The 24,993-nt window shown below is 45.7% G+C and overlaps 1 protein-coding gene across 1 annotated transcript in view; it reads left to right on the forward strand.

The window, feature by feature from the left end:
- The first annotated feature begins 4,232 nt into the window (after positions 1 to 4,232).
- The window catches only part of SNX31 (sorting nexin 31), a 54,956-nt gene continuing 34,195 nt past the window's right edge, over positions 4,233 to 24,993 (forward strand). The window contains exons 1-3 of the mRNA XM_073676775.1: positions 4,233 to 4,383; positions 7,778 to 7,852; positions 21,878 to 21,992. Of these exons, the coding sequence (XP_073532876.1) occupies positions 4,324 to 4,383; positions 7,778 to 7,852; positions 21,878 to 21,992 (250 nt within the window). The 5' untranslated portion in view covers positions 4,233 to 4,323. The remainder of the gene's footprint in view (positions 4,384 to 7,777; positions 7,853 to 21,877; positions 21,993 to 24,993) is intronic.

Genomic DNA, 24,993 nt, shown 5'->3' on the forward strand with positions numbered 1-24,993 from the left:
CCCCATTCTCATCCTCAACCCTTTATTTTACCTATTTCTTTCATCCCTTTCAATTTCGTTTTTTTTTGCTTTTATTTTGTTCTTGTTTGCTTCTATATTAGGCCCATTTCACATGTCCTGATTTTTCCGGTACCGGAGATATCCATGTACGTGTGTGCCAACCATGTGTTGTCCATGTGCCGCATCAGGAGCACACGTACTGGCTCCTGGGAATCAGCGGTACAGTTAGCGCTGTAACCAAGCGCCGGGTGCTGACCGTTGCCCTCATCAGTGTCTAGTTTTCGCGCTGTGATCAGCATGAGCAAGGGACAATGTTGGGAGTAATAGTAATCTGCTCCCGCAGTGTTCATGTGTAAAAATAAGAATAAAATAATAAAATCCTTACACTCACCTGTCCGGAGATGTTCCCCGCTGTAATCTTCTCATCGCTGATGCCCAGGAGCCGGGGAGAATGAGCCGCTCCAGCGAGCGGGGCCCTGCACTGAGGGACAGGATACCGCATATGAGCTCAGCGCAGCTCCGGGGTCTCTCGCTGGAGCTGTTCATTCTCCCCGGCTTCTGGGCGTCAGCGATGAGAGGATTACAGCGGGGAACATCTCCAGACAGGTGAGTGTAAGGATTTTATTATTTTATTCTTATTTTTACAAATGGACACTGCGGAAGCAAGGGACAATGATGAGGGCAGTGTTCAGCACCCGACGCTTAGGAACAGCGCTAACTGTACACTGATTCCCAGGCGCTGGTACGTGTCACACTGATGACGTGTTCAACGCGGGATGTTTTGCAGACCATGCAGCGTGTAAAAACGGACATGTCTACATGTAGAACACATGGACACACAGTCTGTGGAAACACACTGACATGTGCACAGACCCATAGATTTGGATGGGTCTATGTGTGTCAGTGTCTCCAGTACATGTGGAAACTGTCACCACGCATACCGGACACACTGATGTGTTAAAGAGGCCTTACTGTGTAATTATAATATGTCCCCCCCCTTTTTTCTTTATCCCATTTATGTAAAAAAATCCTTAATAAAAACTACTTTAACAAAAAAGGTGCCCTCTGTGCGCCCCAGGACGCTGCTGAACTGTGCGGTTTTGGTGCTTTTGTTCTCTCTTGTCTTCTATGTGGAGCCTAAAAAAAAACATGTAAAAAACTGCAGATACTTTATCAAGTGGAGAATCAAAGCTTTTCTGTACTTTAAAAAAACACATTAAAAACGCGGCTTCACATCTGCACCAAAAAGGCATCAAATAAGGGGGAGAAGATTGTTATTGTGTAGTTTGGTCCGGATCCTGCAGAAAACAGAAACCACAGTATTTCTGCAACGTGTGAACACGACCTTACAGACGCAAAAAGCCAGACGTCATGAACTGAAACTACTTCAGCGTTTGCTGAATTTCCCTCACTACCAGCGCCCCTCTGACAACTCCTCCTGCCAGGGTAGAAAGAAATGGTAAATGTGCGTGGATTGGGGTGTGGTCAGGTGCGTGACCAAAATGTGCCACGGCACTACGTGCGCCGCATGATGTGTCCCTCTATCTTTTCTTCAAAAGTTGGGAGGTATGCCTAACCTGTCTCCAGTATTAAAACCTTACCATGAGTCGAACGATGTCAATGTGAATAAGGGCAGAGAAGGACGGGGCACGACTGAGACGCCCATCCATGGGAAGCGTATGCTCACAAGAATGAACACATTCATTTCTATGTGAAAACATCTTGCTGTTCATATATTCAGTCTTTTGGGCGTCTTTTAACCACTTCAGGATTCCAAATGGTCAAAGAAGTGACCCGACCATTCATCAGGCATTTTCTGCTCTGAAGATGCATTTATATCTTAGGCCATGGCCCCACTATCAGTATGTGGTCAGTATTTGGTCAGTATTTTTTCTCAGGAGTGGGAGCTAAAACCAGGTGAGGAACAATCAGAGAAAAGGTATAATAGAAACAAGTCACCAATTCTGCATTTATCATCCACTCCTGGTTTTGGCTCCCACTCCTGAGAAAAAATACTGACCGAATACTGACCAAATACTGATAGTGGGGCCGTGGCCTTATGATACAAATCTAGGCGTCTTTTTGAGAAATTTGCTAGTCATTTTGCTTGAAGTGATTTCTTCATTTTTAGACTGAAAAATATTTGGAAAATGGCAATAAAAAAGACGCCACAAAATTGCTGGAAAAATGCTCAAAAACCTGCATGCGCTCAAAAACATTGAAAAACGGCTCAAGAAACAACAACAAAAAAACAGTTAAAAAAGACGGTTCAGGAAACAAAAAACACCGGCGTTACCTGAATCATCTTTCTATTGAAAGACTCAGCCGGTGGGCTCACTGGAAAAAAACGTCATGAGCACATACTCCAACATGTAGATCAAGATCAAAAATCTTAACTTTAACCTATAAAATGTTACAAAGGTTTCTCAACAAAAAAATTCATATGAAATATTTGACATTTCTTTCCAGTAGTTATGTATTTGCCCTCCTGCACATTTACATCAGAACAAGCAGTGAGCACATATCAAGCTGGAAACAAACTCATGTTTGTTTCCTTGTAGTCAAAAGAGAAAAAGAAAATGGGTTTCCAGCAGTGTCGGTGTGCTGCATCTGATCTTCATTTATTTTTGGTCTGTGTCCGTTTATCATTGTTATTTATCTATTTTGTTTTAAATATAAAAACTGATGGATTCCCAATCTTCTCCTATCAAACGGAAAACGGACGGCACATGGGTGGAACATGGACAGCATCTGAGCGCTGACCGTTATTATCACTGACTCAGATCAGACCAATTTAGGACGTCTTTTGTTTTTATGCAGAGACTATGTTCCCACAATGAGTTTTTGATGATGCATATTTTTGAAAAAATGAAGTCACTTATTTTACTCAATGGGTGCAGAAAATCTGCACCATCAATAACTCACCAAAAAGCTCATGGTGGGAACGAAGCCTAGACCAACAAAATATAATGTGTTTGTGTCTTGTGCTTTTCACTAACCGCACACTAACACTGACATGTGAATGAGTCCTAACCAAACAATAGTATTCCCATACATTCATGGCATATCCACACAATTTTCCAAAAAGTATGTGATAGACGTGGGTTCCAAAAACTGGAACCCGCATGTTCCTCAAGAATTGAACCCTGTAGTTTGCTATTGTCAGGGTACAGGTGTCTGTTCATGCGCAGCTTTCTCCATTAATTTTATGGGAACTCCAAAAGTTGCATCAGAACTAGACACAGTTTTAGGGCGCCTGCAGACATGCATATGAAAAATCATCCGAGTTTCATCCAGAAAACTCAGACGATTTTTTTTTTTTTAATTACCATCAGATTTTCATCCATGTGTCTATTTTTTACGCCCGTGCGACATCTGTGTGCGATCTGTTTTCATAGAACTACATTAAAACATGTACATGATCAAATACAGTTTCCAATACTTTTCCTCTAATTGTTCCCCTCCTGGTTTTGGCTCGCAAATACTGATGTAAAATACTGACCAAATACTGAACGTGCGAATGTGGTCTGATGCACAGCAATCCACAAGTGACATTGCTGTGCACATGTTCAGTCTTTTGTTACTTTTTTTAATCACTTCAGAGTTCAGAAAACCTTGAAGTGTTTAAAAGAAGTAACATGTTCATTCTTAATTATACTTTAAGGCCATATTCACACGGTCAGTATTCGGTCAGTATTTTACATCAGCATTTGTAAGTCAAAACCAGGAGTGGAACAATCAGAGGAAAAGTATAATAGAAACACGTCACCGCTCCTGTATTTATCACCCACTCCTGGTTTTGGCTTACAGATACTGATGTCAAATACTGACCAAATACTGGATGTGTGAACGTGGGCAAAAAAAGACGCGTCCACAGCCGTTGCAAAACCATTGGCAAAGCTGCCAGCTTTTTCCTGAAGCGACTTTGTCCAAGAAAGTCTTAAAGACGCCATGTGCACATATCCTTACCATAATTTTGCGATGTGGTTTTTACAGGTGAAACATATCCAATAAATGTGTTTCACCTGTAAAAACCACGACGCTAAACCCCAACAATTTACAGTACTGAGTGGGGTTTTTAAACGCATTTTTGAACATATGATCAAAAAGTCTGATGCTTATGTATCACGGTGTGGAAGAGGCCAGACCTGCCCACCTGCACAGGTGTATGTGTGATCAGCAATGTGTGCTATGTGAGGTCACAGGTGTACCGCCTCTATACAGACAGGTGACGCCCGCGCAGGGAGCTCCAGCAGTAGCAACACTGCACTACAGCAGTGAGCTTAGCTCTGCTACACCGATTATTCCTCTTTCTGATTAACCATGCATGTCTGCATCCCGGTCACAGAAAACCTTGTGGACGGCCTAGGTGGCAATTATGTGGTTAAGTATCAGTATTTCTGCTTTTTAACTTGTTTACTCTGAAAGTATTTTCATGTTTATAAATCTCTATATTACTGAGTTTTTCTTTTGGGCATCTACACCCCCATATACCTCCAATAAATTCACACAAGCAGTTTTTGATGCAGCTTTTATTTTCTGCATTAATCTGCTTTTGTGACCCTTCTTTTGAGTATGTTAACATAGTAGAGAGATGCAAGTTTACTGAACCACAAAAAGTTTTCTGTGCGTTTTTGTGGTCTTATTGTACTTGCCGGTCGCTGATTTTAACTTTCCAATGCTGCAAAAAAAAAAAAATTTGTTTTTCTTAAAGTTTTTTTTTTAATGTACTTGTGTCCATAATATACAAATATACATGACCAAAATTTTAAACTATTACGGATAATCTTTAAGTATATACAAAATACACGATGATAAAGGGGGAAAATAGTTCAAAAGAATGAAGAGTCAGCTCACCGTAAGGAAGATTCCCCCGCACGGAAACCTGTAGTGCAGCAGAGGAGATCAGAATTCAATGAAAAAAATCCAGCGTCCAGATCTTCCATAAAATATCAAAATTTATTATAAAGATTTAAAATAATTAGTGGAAAAAAGTCGCAACCTTATGCAGAGGGTTAGATACACCAATGTGCCTGTGTATCTAACCCTCTGCATAGGGTTGCAACTTTTTTTCCTCTAATTATTCTAAATCTTTATAATAAATTTTGATATTTTATGGAAGATCTGGACGCTGGATTTTTTTCATTGAATGGGGGGGAATACCACAAATTTAAAATTAAATAATGGTACTTATGTCCATGTTAAAATCTGGGAGCACAGGGACTGAGGGTCAGTGTGTAATAAATTGCAGCTTGCGCTAGTCTCTACAATTGAATGGATAAGACTCTCCTAATTCCATGGGTGCAACGCCCTGCCCCCACCACCACCACCACCACCCCAAAAAAAAGAAAAAAAAAACCCTGATCCACATTGCATCTGTTTGTTTGCAGGGTGGTGGTGGGGATCGAAGGGTTTATTTACTTTTCCTTTTTTTTTTTTTTTTTTTTTTATTGCTGTGATCCTCGGCACCATTGCTTCTGCATGGGATTGCATGATCCCGAACAGGAGTGATTTATCTAAGGCTAGATTCACACTAGTATGATTTGAGAGGGTCCTGCCAAATATTAGCCTGATGGATGAGACTGTCCTTATAGTTTTACATATATCTGTTACTGACTGCTAATGGAACCAACAATGTTCTATACTTTTTATGAACACAACTATATTGCGACTCTTTCCAGTAGTTAGGACTCTTCTGGATCCCAATTGTTCTGATTAATTGTGTAACATTTATTGGTTGGATTTATCTATTGAGATTATAACTGACTGATTTGGATCACTGCAGTAATAGAAATAGTTAAGTAGTCATAATAATGCAATCTGATTGAAGCGAATGGATCACTTTCTTATAACTGTAATCCTAGGTATCAGGACGCAGGCTCTGAGCAGCTGATAAGAAACCTAAGACTATCTGCAGGGTTGCTCACCTCTTCCAAGTGGTTGGACAGGATCCTCCTGAACCTCAGTGTTTGTTCTCTGCTGTCACATTTTTTGATAGAGACCTGGAATGAGGAAACGACCCAACAATAAGGCTGTGTGCCCACGTAGCGTTTTTCAAGCGTTTTTGATGCGGAATTTCCGCAGCGTAAACGCTTGAAAAACGCATGTATATCCGCACCCCATGGTCCCCAATGGGATTCCGCATGTTCTATGCACATGCTGCGGATTTTTCCGCAGCGTTTATGCTGCGTTCAAAAATCCGCAGCATGTCATTTAATTTTGCGTTTCCGCAAGCAGAATTGCCTTTGTCCAATGCATAAAAAACGCAAGGCAATTCCGCATGTGGAAAACGCGTGATAAACGCGCGAAAAATGCGCGATAAACGCGTGCGGAATTCCGCATGCGTTTTTCCGGGAGAGGACTTGCAGAAATGAAGCAGAAATTTTCTGCTTCATAAATGCAACGTGGGCACATAGCCTAAGATCTGGTGGTACTTTCTCTCCCGTGACCATGTTCCTCAGATCAGTAGTTGATGGGGTTTTCCAGTATGAGGTCAATGAAGCCCATTTGTTTTTTTTTCTTTTGGGGGGAGGGGGGGTGGTACAGTTAAACTCAACAGTCTGGTCACAGTTTAGCATGTTGCATTCTTAATCAGCCGCCTAATGGAGAATGTGGTGCATGTGATTTCAGAGATGCCATAAATGTTTGATAGAGTCCTCCCCCCATTGTGTTTTTAAAGGAGTATTCCCATCTCCAAGATCCTATCCGAATATGTAGTAGGTGAAATAACATTAGTAAATACTTCCAATTAGAAATGTAGTATAGTTCTTCTGATTCATTGTGTCGCTTACCCCATGTGCAGGGCATTGCAGTAGCTTAGGTATCCATGGTTATGACCACTATGAATGGTTGTAACCATTGATGCCTAAGCTACTGCAATGCCCTGCACATGGGGTAAGTGACATAGAAATATAGTATAGTGCTGTTCTCGCTTATTCAGATAGGATCTTTGTGAACGAGCATTTAAAAAGTGATATTCCCATCTCATTCTAGATGACCTGTAGTTGTAAACAATAGCCGATTGAATACAGGTTTGCCAGTTAGTGGTCGCTACGTTTTACACAGGCAGTCTGCACTTAAAATGAACACTGAGCAATCGGTAATAGATCATTCTATGCTACCAGGCTCTCATTATTCTCAGCGGCACATGCCCTGTTTTGTTTTATTTTATTTTTTTCAAGCAACCAAAATATCATTTCATCCAACAAGTGAGCTTTTCGGTCGTTCATTGGGTGATCGGCGGCCTGTTTACACTGCACGATTATAAGGAAGTGAGCGTTTTTGGGCTCTTTTTCAGTAATCATGCAGTGTAAATGCAGGCACGACTGGCCAACAAGAGAGCAGGAGAATCCCCCGGTGGGCCCCTTTTGAGCAGTACTTGGCCCAATTTGTTGAATGACTGATGAGACGTTGATTTTGTCTGTAACTAATGACAAACTACCCAGAATATTATATAGAAGCAGAGGTAAATCTGTGAATGAGGGTCAGGTAGTATTTGCATGTAGCTGAACAGTGAGCCCCCAGAGTCAATGTTTCTGGGGGGTCCCTTATCACAACAGTCTGACACTGTGTGTATCCTCCATTTACAAGGGTCTGTAACGTGAGTAATGGTAAACACTGATTCTGATCTAGGAATGTAAAATGAACCACACTGGCTTTTGGTATTATGGGGGAGAGTAGGCGGCAAGAAATTGGGCCTTGTGACTGTTACTGGCTGTCTTCTCCTGTACTGGGTATTATTACTAATGCACCTAATATTGTAACACTTTTATTTCAGCTATATTCTGTGTACCTGGAGGGTTTTATGTTTTTCAAAGTGCGATACAGAGATCTCCATTTCTGGGATGAAGAGGTAGGTCCTGATTTTGTCAGCACCATTCACACCACTGTTTCATGTATGTGTTCTATCCATCTTTTATTTTTTATGGTCAGAACAAGTACCCATTAAAGTTTATGGGCATGTTGACAAAAACATTAAAATATATGGTTAAAAAAAACTAAATTGAGTGCTAGGGGCCTATGAGGAGTGTTTTATAACCAAAAATATTGGAACATAAGATGTATCAAAACTGGTGGAAAGGAAAAGCATAGTAATTGCCATCAATGACCTTTTTTCAGAGGCCATTCAGAAAATGTAATAAGCCACCTGATGCATCAGCTAATGCACCAGTTTTAGTAGACAAGGAATTTATCTGTTCACTGTGAAGTGTCGCAATTGATGCGGCTCACGGACGGACCATTTGCCTCATGCCCAGACTGTATTAGTTGAGATCTCACTGCAGAGCTATGTGGGATTGTGAGAGCAGACTGTCAGTCATTACATGTCTCACACTAGTAACACCCCTTTCATTTATAATAATCTCTGGAGGCAGATTCTCGGGGAGATCTATGTCCGGCCCATAGATCTTAACAGTGAATTTACATGTAAGAAAAACATAAATTTTTGTAAAAATAAAACATCCGTTCACAGATATCAAGGTGTCATTTTATTCGACTTTCTATGACCTACATGTCCATTTAGATGGCTTAGCAGGGTGATCCTATTGACAGATTCCCTTTTAAAAGTCTAAACCTCCTTACTGTAGTTAACCATTATCAAGACCCTTTTGAAAAAAAAAAAGTTGTCCATCCTTTAATAACATCCAGCTTGGTAAAAAAATAATAATTATACATACATTTTAGTATGCATATACATCATGTCTGGGTGATTATTCATTCCTCCATAAATATACTGGCCTGGCTGGAGTGAGCCGGCATATCTGAGAGCCCCCTTTTGATATCTGCTTATTTCCAGGGGTCTTAATGGAGAGATGGTCATAAGGGGAATCTTACTTTTGTTCTTGTGGAAAATATAGGGAATGCTGAAATCCAACATGTTCGATTCTCAATACAGTAGGAGACATCCTCGTCAATTGGCAGTCTACTGATTTCCCCATAGAGTAGACTGGTTTGGCTAACTGGCTTCTATTGTGTCTGCGTGCCTTAAGGAGGACATGTTGTTTGCTTCAAATAATTGTATTAAATATCTTGTAAAATCCCCAAAAAAACCCTTAATTTTCCCCTTCTCCCATGACAGCACCACCTGAGAGAGGGTATCCGCCCACCAAGGACAGGAACCTACTGAATAAAAAGGCGGTACCTCTCCTCCGCATCAGTTTTTGGTTCCTGTCCCTGATGGGAGCCTCACCAGGTGGTACCGCACGTACCTGGATTATGGACTGTGCGGCCTGGAGGCCGTGGAAGCAGCAGATGGTCCCTGTTCCCAGCCCATCTGGCTGCTGCCCGTGTCTGCGTGTGGGGAGGAGGTGCTGGTTTTTTTGTTTTTTTTTGGATTCCTCCCCGCGTGCGCCGGGGCCTGCGGCCGGGTCTGCGCCTCGCAAGATGAGCCGAGCGCGCCGGCGGGCAGGTCTTCCGGGTCTGCGCTTGTGGGGGCGCGTCGCACCCTGTGACGGAGTGCGCCGGAAGTCCGGGCTGAGCACGCGCGGGGTGCTGGAGCGCCCTATCACAGAGTGCGCCGGAAGCCGGGTCTGCGCATGCGCGGGTGGAAAGTTGTTATCCCGCTGCAAGCGCGCCGGGTGCCGCTGGGCTGCGCACGCGCAGAAGGGCATACCTGCGGTGTAGCGCGCCAGCTGGCTGAATTGAAATAAAAAAAAACAAAAAAAAATTTTGGGGGGGGGAATGAGCATGCTGCCGGAAGGGGAGGAGCCTAAAGGAGGTGGAGCCCTACTGCTTTTAAGGATGGGGAGCAATCAAGATGGCGGTGTCTGCATCCCCGCCATGATGAATGAGGAGCCGCAGTCACCTGGGCAGCAGCTGTCACCGCCACAGGAGGTACAGCAGCAGCCGCAGCCATCAAAGCAGCTCAAGCAGCTTAAGCAAATGGAACATCGAGAATTTTCCTATCGACAAAGTCACAGCAGTGGAGGGCATGCGAGTTCCGGCAAGACTGGTCAGAAAAGACTTCGTCAGTCCACCTCCGCCAGATGGGAGCCCTCATGTGAACGGCAACCACCGCCTCCGGTACCCTAGTCTGAACGGCAGTGTGGTGAGTGATCTTCGTGAAAGTCTCACCCTGAATAATGTGCTCTTCTCTCTCTCTTTTCCTCCTTCTCCTTTCATTTCTTGGGCAGGAGGCGAAGAAGTGTAGTGCTAAAAGTAAAAACAGGGAGTGTGCTTTATGCAAAATCGGTCTTCCCACCTCCTATGCCAAAAACCTTTGCTCGGACTGTATTCAGAAAACCATTGCAGAGGAGTCTCCCAGGTTTTCTTTAGAATTAAAGGATCTAATCCAAACAGAGGTCAGAGAGTCTTTAAGAGGCTTAACCTCATGCAAAAAGAATAAACGAAAACTAGTTTCTTCAGAATCAGAGGAATCAGTGGAGTCCCGTTTTACAAGAGAACTGCCTTCCTCCTCTAATCTCTCCTCATCATCATCGGAGTCTTCGGATGATGATGATGAGGGGGGGGGGGGGGGGCAGACCTTGTTTTTCGGTTGATAATACTGAGAGACTAGTTAAAGCCGTCAGAGGGACTATGGGTATTACCGATACCAAGGTGCCCAGAACAGTCCAGGATGTTATGTTCGGGGGCTTAGGCCAAAGGAGGAGACGCTCATTCCCGGTCAATGACAGGATTAAATCTCTGATAGAAAGGGAATGGAAGAAACCGGAGAGGAAGGGTCAGCTGCCGTCATCCTCCAAGCGGAGGTACCCCTTTGAGGATGAGGATGCGGCTAAATGGGACAAAACCCCTAAGATTGACGTGGCCATTTCAAAATCTTCAAAAAAATCCACTCTGCCCTTTGAGGATTTAGGAGCCTTAAAAGACCCGCTGGATAAAAAAGCAGAGTCCTTCCTTAAACAAGCCTGGGAGTTGTCAGCAGGGGCCCTTAAACCGGCAGTAGCAGCGACCTGCACAGCTAGATCTATGATGATCTGGCTTCAACAATTGGAAGACCAGATCAGGGGGAATGTGTCCAGGGAGAAAATTCTATCGGACCTTCCTCTTGTGCAGGGAGCGGCTGCATTCCTGGCAGATGCATCGGCAGATTCAGTTAGGCTGGCTGCCCGGTCTGCAAACCTCTCTAATGCAGCCCGTAGGGCGCTATGGCTCAAAAGCTGGCCAGGGGATGTGCAGTCAAAGTCTAAACTGTGCTCAATCCCTTGTGAGGGGGACTTCTTGTTTGGCAAAGGTCTAGATGACATCCTAGATAAAGCCGCAGACAAAAAACATGATTTCCCACGGTGTCTGGTTCCCAGTTTAACAGCTCCTTTCGGAAGAGAAAATACAGCCGCAGTAAAGCTCCCAGAGACCAAGGAAGCTGGAAAGACAGAAAGCCGTATAACAGAGGCTTCATGTTCGGGGGTACCTCCTCCGAGAATAAGAAAGCCCCTAAGTGACAGCCCCCCCCCCCCCCAGGTGGGAGGAAGATTGTCCCACTTCCTGCCTGCCTGGAAGGAAATTTCATCCAATCCTTGGATCTTAGGGATAATCAGGAGGGGGCTCACATTAGAGTTCAAAAGCAGGCCCAAGAACACTGTCAAAATATCAGCCCCCAGGAGTTTAGCGGAACAGAGAGCCTTACAGCAGGAAGTTCTCTCTCTTCTCAGGAAAGGAGTTCTGGTGGAAACACCTGCACCCGAGCAAGGAAGAGGATTCTATTCGACTCTCTTCCTAATAAAGAAGCCGGACGGCTCCTTCAGGACCATTGCGAACTTAAAGAGGCTGAACGACCATTTAATCTACAGGCCGTTCAAGATGGAAACCATAAAATCAGCCATAAAGATGTTATTTCCGGACTGTTTTATGTGCGTCCTCGATCTGAAGGACGCCTACTACCACGTCCCAATTTTGCCACATCAACAGTTTCTAAGAGTAGCTGTACAATTCGGCAGGCACGTAAGGCATTTTCAGTTCGCAGCTCTTCCCTTTGGCATTTCCATGGTGCCAAGAGTCTTCACAAAAACTATTCTGGAGGTCACAGCGCACTTGAGGGAAAGAGATATTCTGGTCATCCCTTATCTCGACGACTTCTTAGTAGTGGGCAGATCAAGTCAACTCTGCTCTAGCCCTGGCGGACGTCATGGCCTGTCTAAGACGCCTAGGTTGGCTGTTAAATCTGGAGAAGTCAAGGCTGGAACCAAAGAGGGTTCAGTCTTTCCTGGGTCTCATTCTGGACTCAGAAAACCAAACCTGTCTTCTGCCAGAGGAAAAGAAGCTGAAGATCAGATCCCTAATCTCAGGTTATCAGCAATCAGACCATGACCCTGAGGAGTGCTATGTCTCTGTTGGGTACAATGACGTCTTGCATCCCGGCAGTTCAGTGGGCCCAGTACCATTCCAGATGTCTTCAACAGGAGATTCTGGCAGTGGACAGGCGGCTCAAAGGTCGCCTGAATGGGAAGATGTTTCTTCCAGATGTCGTGATCAACTCCCTGGACTGGTGAACATCTCCGGTCAACCTATCTTTGGGGGTTCCTTGGACCTTCCAGGTGTCTGATGCGTCTGTTGTAATTGTAAGTGCAGAAGGTTGGGGAGCTCACCTAAGGGATCGTTCTGTACAAGGCCTCTGGTCGGACAGCGAGACAAGTCTCTCTTCCAACACGAAAGAGCTGTTGGCAGCGAGAAACGCTCTAAAAGAATTCAGTTCTGCTCTTCAGGGTCCTCGCGTCAGGATAATGTCAGACAACACATCAACAGTCGCCTACATCAATCAGGGGGGTACCAGGTCTCTCCCTCTGATGTTAGTAGCGGATCAGATCTTCAGGTTTGCCGAGAGTCGGCTGGTCACGCTCTCGGCGCTGCATATAAAAGGGGAAGAGAACATAAAGGCCGATTTCTTGAGGAGTCACACCTTGAAACAAGGAGAGTGGGAGTTGAATCCAGCCGTTTTTCAGCAGATTGTGGGTCGGTGGGGACAGCCCCAGATAGACCTATTTGCAAACAGACACAATCGGAAAACCGAAACCTTTTGCTCCCTGAATCCAAAGGAGGGGGCGTTTGCGGTGGACGTGCTGCAGATTCCATGGGATTTTACTCTAGCTTATGCCTTTCCCCCTTTAGTACTGATCCCTACTATCCTGAGGAAGATCCGAGAGGAACGGGCAAGGGTTATAGTGATCGCCCCGTTCTGGCCCAAGAGACCATGGTTCACTTGGATGAAGAGAATGTCCCAAGCAGATCCATGGGTTCTTCCGGACATCCCGGATCTCCTCAGGCAGGGCCCAGTCTGTCATCCCCAAAGAGCAGGCCTGCATTTGACGGCCTGGATTTTGAGAGGTCGCTATTGACGCAAAGGGGGTTTTCTCCGGATCTTGTTACTACCCTTCTGGCAAGTAGAAAGCCGATAACAACTAGAATCTATGGTAGAACCTGGGCTAAGTTCTTGTCTACCTCGGGTCAGTCTGCCAAAGGGAGGATTCCTATTGAGGCCATACTAGAATTCCTCCAGAAGGGGTTAAATATGGGACTAGCCACCAGTACTCTTAAGGTGCAGGTATCAGCTCTGGGGGCACTGTATAATTTTGACTTGGCAGCAAATAGATGGATCATTAGATTTATTAAAGCTGGTCATAGATCCAGACCTATTCCTATTCCAAGAATGCCTCCTTGGGACCTTAATTTAGTTCTGGAAGCGTTAACCAAACCTCCCTTCGAGCCCTTAGAGAAGGTTTCAGAAAAAATCTTAACTTTAAAGACTGCTCTACTGGTAGCCCTGACATCAGCTCGTAGAGTCAGTGACTTACACGCACTATCTGTTAACCATCCATTCACTCAAGTATGTATGGATAGGCCGGGTCTGGTCTTAAGATTACTCTATCTTCCAAAGGTAGCCTCCAAGTTCCATAGGACGCAAGTAATCACTCTCCCTTCCTTCTATCCTAATCCTAGGGATTCTGAGGAACATAAGCTTCACACCTTAGATGTTAGGAGGGTGTTAGTCCAGTATTTGGAAGTGACAAAAGCCTGGAGAAAGAGTGACGCTTTATTTATATCCTTTCAGGGGGCTAGGAAAGGACTTAAGGTTACAAGGGGGACCATAGCTAGATGGGTCAGGGATACTATTATCTTAGCCTACTCTTCTAGCAATCTGCCGGTTCCAGAGAGCCTGAAGGCCCATTCCACCAGAGCGGTAGCTGCTTCCTGGGCTGAGAAGGCGGATGTGCCCATCGACATCATATGTAAGGCGGCAACTTGGTCATCCCCCGCTACATTTTACAAACATTACCGTCTTGACCTTTCCTCTTCTACTGATCTGTCCTTTGGTAGGAAGGTGTTGCAAACGGTGATCCCTCCCTCTGGTATTTGATCTCTATAAATCTCTCAGGTGGTGCTGTCATGGGAGAAGGGGAAAAGATCCTAGTTACTTACCGGTAACGGGATTTTACAGAGCCCATGACAGCACCCTATTAATTCCCTCCCCTTTATCACTGTGGTGTGCACTTTTTAAGGTGTTTAGTACAAATATTGAGGTGGTGGTTATGTATTAACCTGTCTTCGGAGGCCCTCTCATGCTCTGAAACAAAACTGATGCGGAGGAGAGGTACCGCCTTTTTATTCAGTAGGTTCCTGTCCTTGGTGGGCGGATACCCTCTCTCAGGTGGTGCTGTCATGGGCTCTGTAAAATCCCGTTACCGGTAAGTAACTAGGATCTTTCTTTGTCTTGATGCTTTTTGTTTACTGGTTTGTGCTGCTTCACTCCATTGCATTGGTTTTAGAGCACAGTTTGAGTAAGGCCACGTTCACATGTTCAGTATTTTAAATCTGCATTTGTAAGCCAAAATCAGGAGTGGATGAAAAGTGAAGAAGTGGTGATGTGTTTCTATTAAGCTGTGTGTGTCTCTTAAGCATGTCCGCAGCAGCAATTCTGCTGCAGAAACGCTTGGTAGAAGGCCTGCTATGGTACCCAATGATCCGCATGTGCTGTGCACATGCTGCGGAAATTTCCGCTGCAGATTATCATTGCGGAAAAATCCGCAGCACTACCAATTATTTTTCGGAATCGTGGCGTTTTCGCCGCCATTGACTTGCATTGGAACGCATGGAATCCACATCACTGAATCTGTACATGCGGATATCATGCGGTTCAATGTGCGGATGGTACCCGGGTTTGGAGAAGAGGAGACTCTCCTCCGGACCCGGGTACCATAGAACCTGTGTGTGTAGTGTAAAAAAAAAAAAAAAAAAATGACGTCACCACAGGTCCTTTTTAGACCATCGCGAGCTGCCGGCAATCCAGGACGAATCGCTAAGGACACCGGGGGCCATCAGAAGGTAAGTATATTTATTTTTTACCATTATTTCGGTCACACTATATAAAATCCATGCCGGTTGCATGGATTTATATAGTGTGCACAACTTGTCAAGCACTTTCCAAGTGATGCTAAAATCGCTCGGAAAGCACTTGACAACCCGCATGTGAAGAATGCTTCACTTACCCTTGTCCCTGGCAGGAAAACGCATGTACAATCCGCATGCGTTTTTTCCTGCCAGGGGAGATGCAGAAACGCTCAGAAAAAATCCGGAGCATTTCTGCATCGTGGGCACATAGCCTTACACTTTTCCTCTGATTTATTATTTTTTTTAAACTCCTTTTGGCTTACAAATACTGAACATGTGAACGTGGCCAAAGGGCCCAGTTAATCTGCAAGCAGAAGTTTCAATTTTCTTTTGGGGGTGTCTGCCAATAACAGCTCGGCAGCTGATCTGGCAGACTCTGACACCACTGAGCTGTGATTGACAGCATCTTGGAAGGTGGGATGAAAGAGCACATCCCCAGAGGGAGGCCCTTATAAAACGCCCAGTTGAACTGCAAGCAGAGATTTCACATACTGCGCTACAAAAGCAATAAATGTGATTTTCTCTGCAAAGGAGTGACGCAGTGTAAAATGGGGAAAAAACAACAAAATCGGGGGAGCTCGGGGATTTTTCCAAGATGTTTTAACTGAAATTTTTAGTAAGTGAAAGGGTCCTTTAAGTAAAAAGTCTGCTTCATGTGCAGTTGAAGTCTTGTTTTTAAGAGCTGCTTCTTGCAGCTTGATATGATCTGTCACTTGCACAGGTTTCTGTACACTATGATGAACTGATAATACAGGTTTTTGTTTATCTTACAAGCATTTTGAGACACATTTTGGAATGTAGGGCAGTATACACAAGTGTGGTGGGGGAGAGACTGATAAAGTACCCCAGGGAAAATCCCCAGACAAGCTGGTTACTATTGTTAGTAATGTTCTACCAATTGATCCAAAGCCACTAAAATGAAACCCAAATTCACTAATTTCATATTTTATTTTGACTCTGGTCAGAGCGTTATTTTTGTCATTGTGTAAAAAAAAAAAGGTACGTACCCCAAACCAGCCTTCCTATATAAAGCTAATGTGGTGTTAGGCTATGTGCCCACGATGCAGAAATGAAGCAGAAAATTTCCGCTTCATTTCTGCATGTCCTTGCCCGGAAAAATCGCGTGTGGAATTTGACACGTGGTTTTCGCACGTTTTTGAAGCATTTTGCAAATGCGGAATTGCCTTGCGTTTTTTAATGCATTGAGAAGGCAATTCCGGATGCGTAAACGCACAAATGGACATGCTGCAGAATTTTCCGCACATCAAAAACACTGCGGAAAACTCCGCAGCATGGGTATTGAATGTGTGGATTGACATTGGGACCATGGGGGACGGATTACCAAGCTTTTTACGCTGCGAAAATTCCGCAGCAAAAATGCTTGAAAAACACATCGTGGGCACGGACCCTTAGTTGAATTTTTTTGATAGTGGGATTTTTTTTTATTTTTTTTTTTAAACAGTAAAGAGGTTGTCCAGTAGTAGACAGCCCCTTATTTTTAAAAGCTAAACTGCCTCAGATGGAAAAACAAACTCTCATACTCATCTCGGACTGGCACCATTCCAGTAATGTTGGCAATCACTCGTGTCAATTAGAGGCAACTGATTAGCTGCAGCGGTCATGTGACCGAACGTTGTGACCGGTGAGAGAGAGAACTGAATTGCTGGAACGGTGCCAGTTCGGGAGAGGAGTATGTGGTGTTGCTATTGTGATGTCCTCATTCTCGAAAAAGCCTGTGTTTACCCTGGGTGATGGGGGACTCTGTGTCGGGTCCTATGATGAAGAGATGGGGTGTAGCTGTGGCCCGGACCCGACCCGTGCTCAGGGCCGTCACATTAAAAAGAGATGGTGTGGGCTCATCCGGGTTGAGTGGCTGATTAACGACTACGCCACCTGTGGTGCCTGGTGAAGGGTCACCAGCACCGCTACAGTCCGCTGAGGCCTGGTTTTACGGCGGCCAGAGTTCTTACTACTCCCCACAGGCAGAGCAAGGCCTCAGGGCAGAGGGACAGGAGGATGGGGGTAGTAGTAGAGGGAGACGGGCGCCGCGTCGTGCGGTGTGGCGCAGAATAAACAGTCCGGAGGCCATAGGGGTGAACTTCCAAGGCTTTACTCACTTTAGAGATAGCAGAAGGAAGGCGACTCCCTGCTCCTCGTGGAGTCCTGCGGTCACCAGGGACGGGGGTCCGACAACTTCCGAGTAAGTCCAGCATTCAATCGGGACCCTACACCAGAGTGTTCCTGAACTACAGACCGAATCCTTTCATGTCCGTGTGTGTGCAAATAGGCCGGGACTCCCTCTGAGCTCCTCTCAGAACAAGGGTACGGGTGGCAGCTCTGCTCCGTCCGATACCCGGTGGGATCCTCTGGGCCTACCGGGCTTTCCCAACCAGGACATAGAGTAGCAAGGTCGGGTGTCGGGGGCTGGTACCCCTCTTGCAGCCGGAGTCCCTTTGAATATATCAGCATGGCGAGGACAGGTGGCGTACACCGCTCCGTCTGCATCCTGCCTGGGATCCATTTGCTGTGGAGCCACACTCTTAAGCTCCGGGCCTTCTTGGTCCTGGTCCTTGGCCGGGTTGACATTCCTGGTCTACAACCTGCCCCTCGACCCAAGGCCAGGGTACGAGGGTTGTGTCCCTTACCGGTGCAGGCCCACACAGGATCTGCGCTCCGGGAGGGAGGTCCCATAACACACAGTATCTGACAGCACAGTACGACCACAGGAACTAACAAGGACCAAGATCAAAGATGGCTTTTTATTAAATATGAAATTTAAAGTGTAACTAACTTGTAGGTCCTCCACCCTCACCCACTAACTGGTTCCCCTAACTCTTGGTTCCCCAGTCTCCCTGTAACCAGGGGAGCAGCACCTGGTGCATAACGGCTCCCTCTGGTGGAGAAGTGTGGTGTTGGATGCAAAAGGTTAGGTCCCAATATCACACGGGCCTTAGATCAGAAGAGGAACACCACACTCCATTAGAGAAGTGCAGCATCCCTGTGGTGGTCGAACCCTCAGGGGCGCCACACTATTCCATGTAGGGCAGTTTAGCGTTTAAGTGTCTGGTTGTAGCCTCTAAATTATATGCATACCTGCCCTGAAATTGTTGGGAGCCCTCAGGTTTAGGAAACGCTGCCTTAGGCCTCCATCACACGTCCGTGTTTCCAGTACGTGTAGCATCTGGTTTTCGTTCACACAACATGTACCCATCATAGCCTATGGTGCTATGCACATGTTTTGTTTCTTCCCGACTGCACAGCTGACAAAGTCCATTACAAGTCTGAGTCTGTAGAAAAAAAAACAACTCATAAAGCATATGGATGGTAACAGTGTACAGTCTGTGCTGTCAGTGTTTAACATTACAAAGTTTAGGAGAAGATATGTAATTTACTTCTTTCTATATCCATTCCGGGAAAAATACTGATGGTAAAAAAAAAAAAAAGACACATGGATGACTCTCCTGGTCCAGGTTTTATACAGACGTGTGATGGAGACCTTGAGTTGACTTCCCACAGTGAGTTTTTGATGCTGCATATTTCTGTTGTGCAAAAACAGCATAGTATTACAGCAGGGCTGCCACCAGGAATTTCAGGACCCCATACTAGCAAAATTTTCAGGCCCCCTTGAGACTCTGCTTCCGTGCTTCGAATCTTCCACAATCCCACCGCCCACTCTTGGAAAAACTTCACTTCTGCACCATGTCCTCACAAATCATGCATTTAGGCCACGGCCCCACTATCAGTATTCGGTCAGTATTTTTTCTCGTGAGTGGGAGCCAAAGCCAGGTGAGGAACAATCAGAGAAAAGGTAGAATAGAAACAAGTCACCAATTCTGCATTCATCACCCACTCCGGGTTTTGGCTCCCACTCCTGAGAAAAAATACTGACCGAATACTGACCAAATACTGATAGTGGGGCCGTGGCCTTATGATACAATCTAGGCGTCTTTTTGTGAAATTTGCTAGTATTTGCAAATACTGATAGGCCAAGGTCCCGCTAACCGTTCCAATCAAACATCACATGCATAGCCATCAGATTTTGTTTTGGCCAAAACACTTTTTAAGTCGCCACCACGACAAGGTAGACTCTTCTAGCCGGGCCTTACTCTACAGTACTTTAACCTATTAAACATTTCTTAAAATACCCAATACACTTTTTTTTTTTTTTTTTTTTTTTAAAGTATATTTTTATTTGTTTTTCTTTAAGGGAATGAGTCGCTTACATTTTTTAAAATGACCAATAATATCACATACAAGAAACAAATACCGTCACACCATAACCAGGCTGAATAATACCACATACAGGGACAAATACCGCCACATCACATATTACCACCACATAGTGACTGAATACTACTTTACTAATCATCAATAAAAAAACACAATGCGAATATTGCCATACGTTCCATTATACACAGGAGCTCTGTACATAGTATACAATGTATAGTGCAAGTATACAGGTAACGGTGATCACCAGTGACATTATACACAGGAGCTCTGTATATAGTATATAGGTAACAGTGATCAGTGACTTTATAAACAGGAGCTCTGTACATAGTGTCAGTGTACAGCTAACATACTGACTCAACAGTGACTTCTCTAGTTGAAGTCCTTCATGTTCGCTAGAGCACCACTTCCAAAGCACATTCCCCAACTTATACATTACGCAGCTGAATACAGACGTGCACCCACCATTAATATATAATTAGTTATTATGCAACCCACCATTCCAAATATAAATTGTAATCCGCCACTTTCCCCACCTAATGTATAAATTAAACCTGTACTTTCCCCCAGTTCATTACCAGTCACACGCTGTCATACTCAATGCCCCCCCACTCTGTACCTCCCGCTCCCCCAATGCATTATATTTGCATGTCCCCTCCTCCCCAATTCTTCATTTGCTCTACCTCCCCGTCCCCCACACCCACACTCATAATTCATCTGTTGCCCCCCCCCCCCCCCCCTTCCCCAAGACCATTTAATGAATCCTATTAAAAAAAAAAAAAAAAAAATAGTTTTCATACTTACGCCAGTGGCGGCGCTCCAGCACAAGATGCTGGGCCTGCACTTGGTCCGGGCCCTTCTTTACTTCTGTTCACCGGGCCCCATACAGCCATAACGGGCAGTAATGCCCTGATAACAGCCCTGTTTTACAGTTTCAGCAAAGTAAATGGGTTTTCTATAAATCCCAATGCCCACTTCGAGTTTTCACCTCCCCTGCATAAACTGACCCGCGGTAAGTTTTGAAATCTACAACTTGGTGTTATCACAAGGTAAATTTAGGTTTTGGATGTAGACTTTTTCCGTAGAATTGCATTATATGCAGGTAAAAAAAAAAATGCATATGCGTTTCTGCTGTGTAATCAACACATAACTGTATCCCTAAAGCTTTGTCAAAGTCCAATACCAGGCAGTATCCAGAACCTAGCGGCTTTATTAAAACATGACGACAAGAGACAAAATCTTCATATGAAAATAAATGCACTTAACTGCAAGTAACTTAACTAATTGATGTTGTAGATTTTCTACACCTAATACTTATTTTGGGAAATTGGCCTTAAATGTGCACAGAGCCACTGAGAAATTAAAAACAAAAAAACAAAACACCCAGTGGAGAGGGAATATATGACACTTATTTGATGCTGCGTTTGATGGAAACCACTCCAAAGTAGTCAATGTACAATAAAAAGGCTTTAATAAAATTTAAGGGGTCGGTGGGGGACAAAACGTGCCCACAAAGTTTTCCTAAGCAAATCCTCTGCAAGAAAATGCTTAGTTGTCATTTCCTCTGTACTTTCAAGTATGGGAGCTGGTGAAGAATGAACAGGTCACTTTTAACCGCTTAAGATGTGACCTATCACTGAATTGTTGTACAACAATGTAATTTTCAAACAGTATCCTTAAAGAATTGGTCCGGCACCTAAAAAAGAATAGTCATCAGAGTGGCGATGGAAGCAGTGAGTGACACCAGTGCTGCCCCCCCCCCCCCCCCTGGTGATTACTCATTTTAGGGCGGTGCTTCAAGCTGTGGGGAAGCGCTGGTGTCACTCACTACTTCGATCTCTTCCCTCTCAGGGCTTCTTTAAGTTAGAAGCAGAGAGCCTGCGCTGCACTCTCATTTCCCACAGTATCATCCAGTATCCAGGAGCTCTTTAGGGGTGGGTGGCAATGCAAAAAAGTTTAGTAACAGCAGGTTGCCCCCTGCTGATGTCCTGTTGCAGGAGTGGGGTGATAGACACTGAAGGGAAGTGAGTGCAGCCCCAGCTTCCTGTAACATCCTGTTTGAGACTTCTCTTAAACAAAATGTCACAGGAAGTGCAGTGTGGGTGGGGGGGGGGAACCTTTCTAAGTACCCCTAATATTTTGTAAGAGAAATTGCTGTAGTTACAATCACAATAGCAAATTTAGAAAGTCCTTTGTAAGTAATTTGGTCAGACAAATGTCCAATGTGACAGTTCCTTGCAAACGTGTGTGAATTTTCATGGTATTCACTTATGTTGAAAATTTAACAGACGTGGTTGGCTTTAAATTTCAGATGCGTGGTATATTTAGAAACAGGATACCGACATTTCCCCCAAAATATTTTCTGGCAATGACTAGGAAAATGGCTGAAGAAAGGAGAGTATTGCTGAAACAGTACCTGCAAGAAGGTGAAGTCACTTGGTTCTGATTCTATGTATTTGTAGTAAAAAATACTTTATAGATGGTGCTTTGGTCACTTCTTTCTTTCTAGAATATGTATGATTTTATGAATTCATATTTAATGAAATTTGTATATTAATGTAAATGTGCCTGCTTGGTTCTCACGTATGTTTTCCCATTCTATTGGCAATCAATAGCTGACTAAAACTGTTATAGTTAAATACAATCCTCCCGACTTTTCCCTTTCAAAAAATTGAGTGACAAGGTTCTCCTTAATTGCCCCTCATTGTAATCCCCCCCCCCCTCCCGCTAACTGAGAATAAACATTATCTCACCATTTACCCCACTTTCCCTCCCCGATCTTCCCTATTGTATGTTAAACGTTCAATAAAATATATTGGAAAAACAAAAAAATTAAAGTAACAAGTATGTTAACATAATGTAAAATTATGTGATAACACAAACGTAAGGAGGGTGTATGTGACCTTCTATATGAAAAAAAATTTTTTGAATAAACGATTATTGTGGGTGTCCAAAAGAATGCTCATACCTTTTCCATTAATCAAAAATCCATCTATCTTGGATTTTACTTTCCACACCCCCAATTTTGCTCAGTGGTAAATGTGACACCCCAGGGGTCTGGTTGCCACAGTGATAGAGATATTACGTCTGAGAGCAGGTGGGAGGTCTCTTGGTCAGGAATCCTATGCATGCCACACCTCCTGCCCAGTCCTGGGAGGGGAAGAACTTCCCCTAGATAAGCCAAGGGCTGAGGCAGGGTTAGTGAGTAGAGAAGTAGTAGAGACAGAGAAAAGAAGCAAATATAGGAACAGAACATCAGGAGCTCTGTGGGAGCAGTGTTACAAGGAGTCAGGGGCTGGCAGCTGCAGAGCTCGCCCTGACTGAGAAGATTTCTTACCGGACCCGGAGTCCGAGGCTGTGGGGACTAACTCCTACCCAGCAGCAGAATCCGTCAGGCAGGGGATTCCAGGTCCTCTGGCCAAGAAACTCGAAGGCCCCGAGTCACCGGCCATACGGGTGAGCACCACACGGTACACTCAGGGACGTGGGCTACTTATACCCGCCTCTAGCAAGGTAGCCAGAAGAGTACAGTTAGTTTGGGAGGCCTACAACTCCGCCTGGCCAGGGGAGATCCCATCTGCTCAAGGACTGACCAGGCCCCAATCGCTAGCCAGTACTCCGGGAGGGTCTATCTTTGTCACCAGTAAAGACCCTGAACTACACCGTACCGTCTCCGAGTGGTTCCTGCTACCCCCATCATCCACGTCGGCTGCCCTGAGGCCATACCCCTCCCGTTGGGGGTTATACTACCACGCTGCACAATCCTACCACCGGCCTCAGCGGTCTGCCCTGCAGCAGCAGCTCCTTAGCTGTACTCAATGGGTGGCGTAGTCGTCCAACATCTACCGCTGATACATCGCCGCTCAGTTTGACTCCCTGGGCACGGACCGGGTCACCGCCACGAGACTACAACCCTCAACAGATCCGGCTCCGGGTAAGCTCCCGCGTGCGCAACGCAGCGCGACACAGGCCCAGGGGCGCGTCAACTTTTGGCGTAGTTGGCAGGATCTCGTGCCCGCAACCACCGGGTACTGCGTGCCTGAAAAAGACTGTTCAAACTTACCTGTGGTGAAGATTCCCGCCATCTTCAGCCTTCTTCCCGCCATCGGTGAAGATTCCCGCCATCCGGCGCCATTTCCAGCCTTCTTCCCGCCTTCCGTGGAGTTTTCCCGCCGTTGGACGCCATCTTGAAGACGTCGCGCGGGAAGAAGAGGGGCGTGGACTCCGAAAGCGCGCGAGAACTGAAGCCCCGCCTCACGTCCGGACGTCGCGTAAGGTCCTGGAAGGAGCCCAGCAGACGCCGACGTCACAGGAGCGCGATGGAAGGTCCTCAACCCTGACGATCTACTGCGGAGCCGCGGCCTACGGAAGAGGATCATCGCAAGGTAGGCCACGGTCCACTAGGGGGGAGGAGGATGTCGGATACGGAGGAGAGCTTCACTGCCTCAACCCCCGCCAGCGCCACCGCTGCTGCAGTCATGCCTTTCACCATGCCCTATATCCCGGGAGCGGCCTGGCTACCCCAGTACTCAGGGGAGTCACATACCCTGCATGACTTTAGAGAAAAGCTGGATAGCCTCTTCCAGGTGTACCCCCTCACAGAAGAGCAAAAAGTGAGCATCCTGGTGGCCCAATTAACTGGGGCAGCCCGAAGGGAGGTAAAGTCCTGGCCACCTGGGGGGAGGACTGTCGCAGGGATACTAACCCGGCTGAGGGACACCTTTGATACCTGCACCTCAGCCGAGATCAAGCTTAGATTCTACGGGTGCAAACAGCGGGCACATGAGAGTATAAGGGACTATGCCCTGAACCTACAAGAGGCCCTGAGAGCCATTAAGCAGACCGACCCTGACTGCGTGGGAGACGAGGACAGGCTGTTGACTGAACAATTTATAGAGGGTTTATATTGCAATGCCCACCGAACCCAGTTGCGGGCAATGGCCTTACAGGACCCTCATCTGGGATTTGCACAGTTCAAGGACAGAGCCATCCGGGTGCTTCGAGAACCGGCACCAAGTGGCGTTGTGACCCCCAGACGCCCTACTACTGCTTACCACCAGGAGGCGGCGCCCTTGTCGGCAGGGCCTGTGGGGGCTGATGCGCAGGCTTTGAACAATGACCCGGCTCCGGACCTGCACCATCAGGTCCAAGAGCTAGCTAAAAGCGTTGCTGCACTAACCCGAACTGTGCAGTCTTTACAGGTTTCCACTCCAGGGAAGATCCAGCTGGCATCCGGACCGGAGGACATCCCGTGGCGTCGACCAAGGAGGACCCCACCGGCCAGAGGAAGACCCAGCGACCGATACAACGAGGACGGACGACCCATCTGCCGCCGCTGCAATCAACCCGGACATATGGCAAGGTACTGTCCTTTAAACTGGCACAACCTGGGGTAGAGGGCCAGGCCCATCGAACTGGCGCGACAAA

The sequence above is a fragment of the Phyllobates terribilis genome, unplaced genomic scaffold (genome assembly GCF_046119375.1).
Source record: "Phyllobates terribilis strain yellow unplaced genomic scaffold, ASM4611937v1 Scaffold_4__5_contigs__length_816908805, whole genome shotgun sequence".
In the NCBI taxonomy this organism is placed as follows: Eukaryota; Metazoa; Chordata; class Amphibia; order Anura; family Dendrobatidae; genus Phyllobates; species Phyllobates terribilis.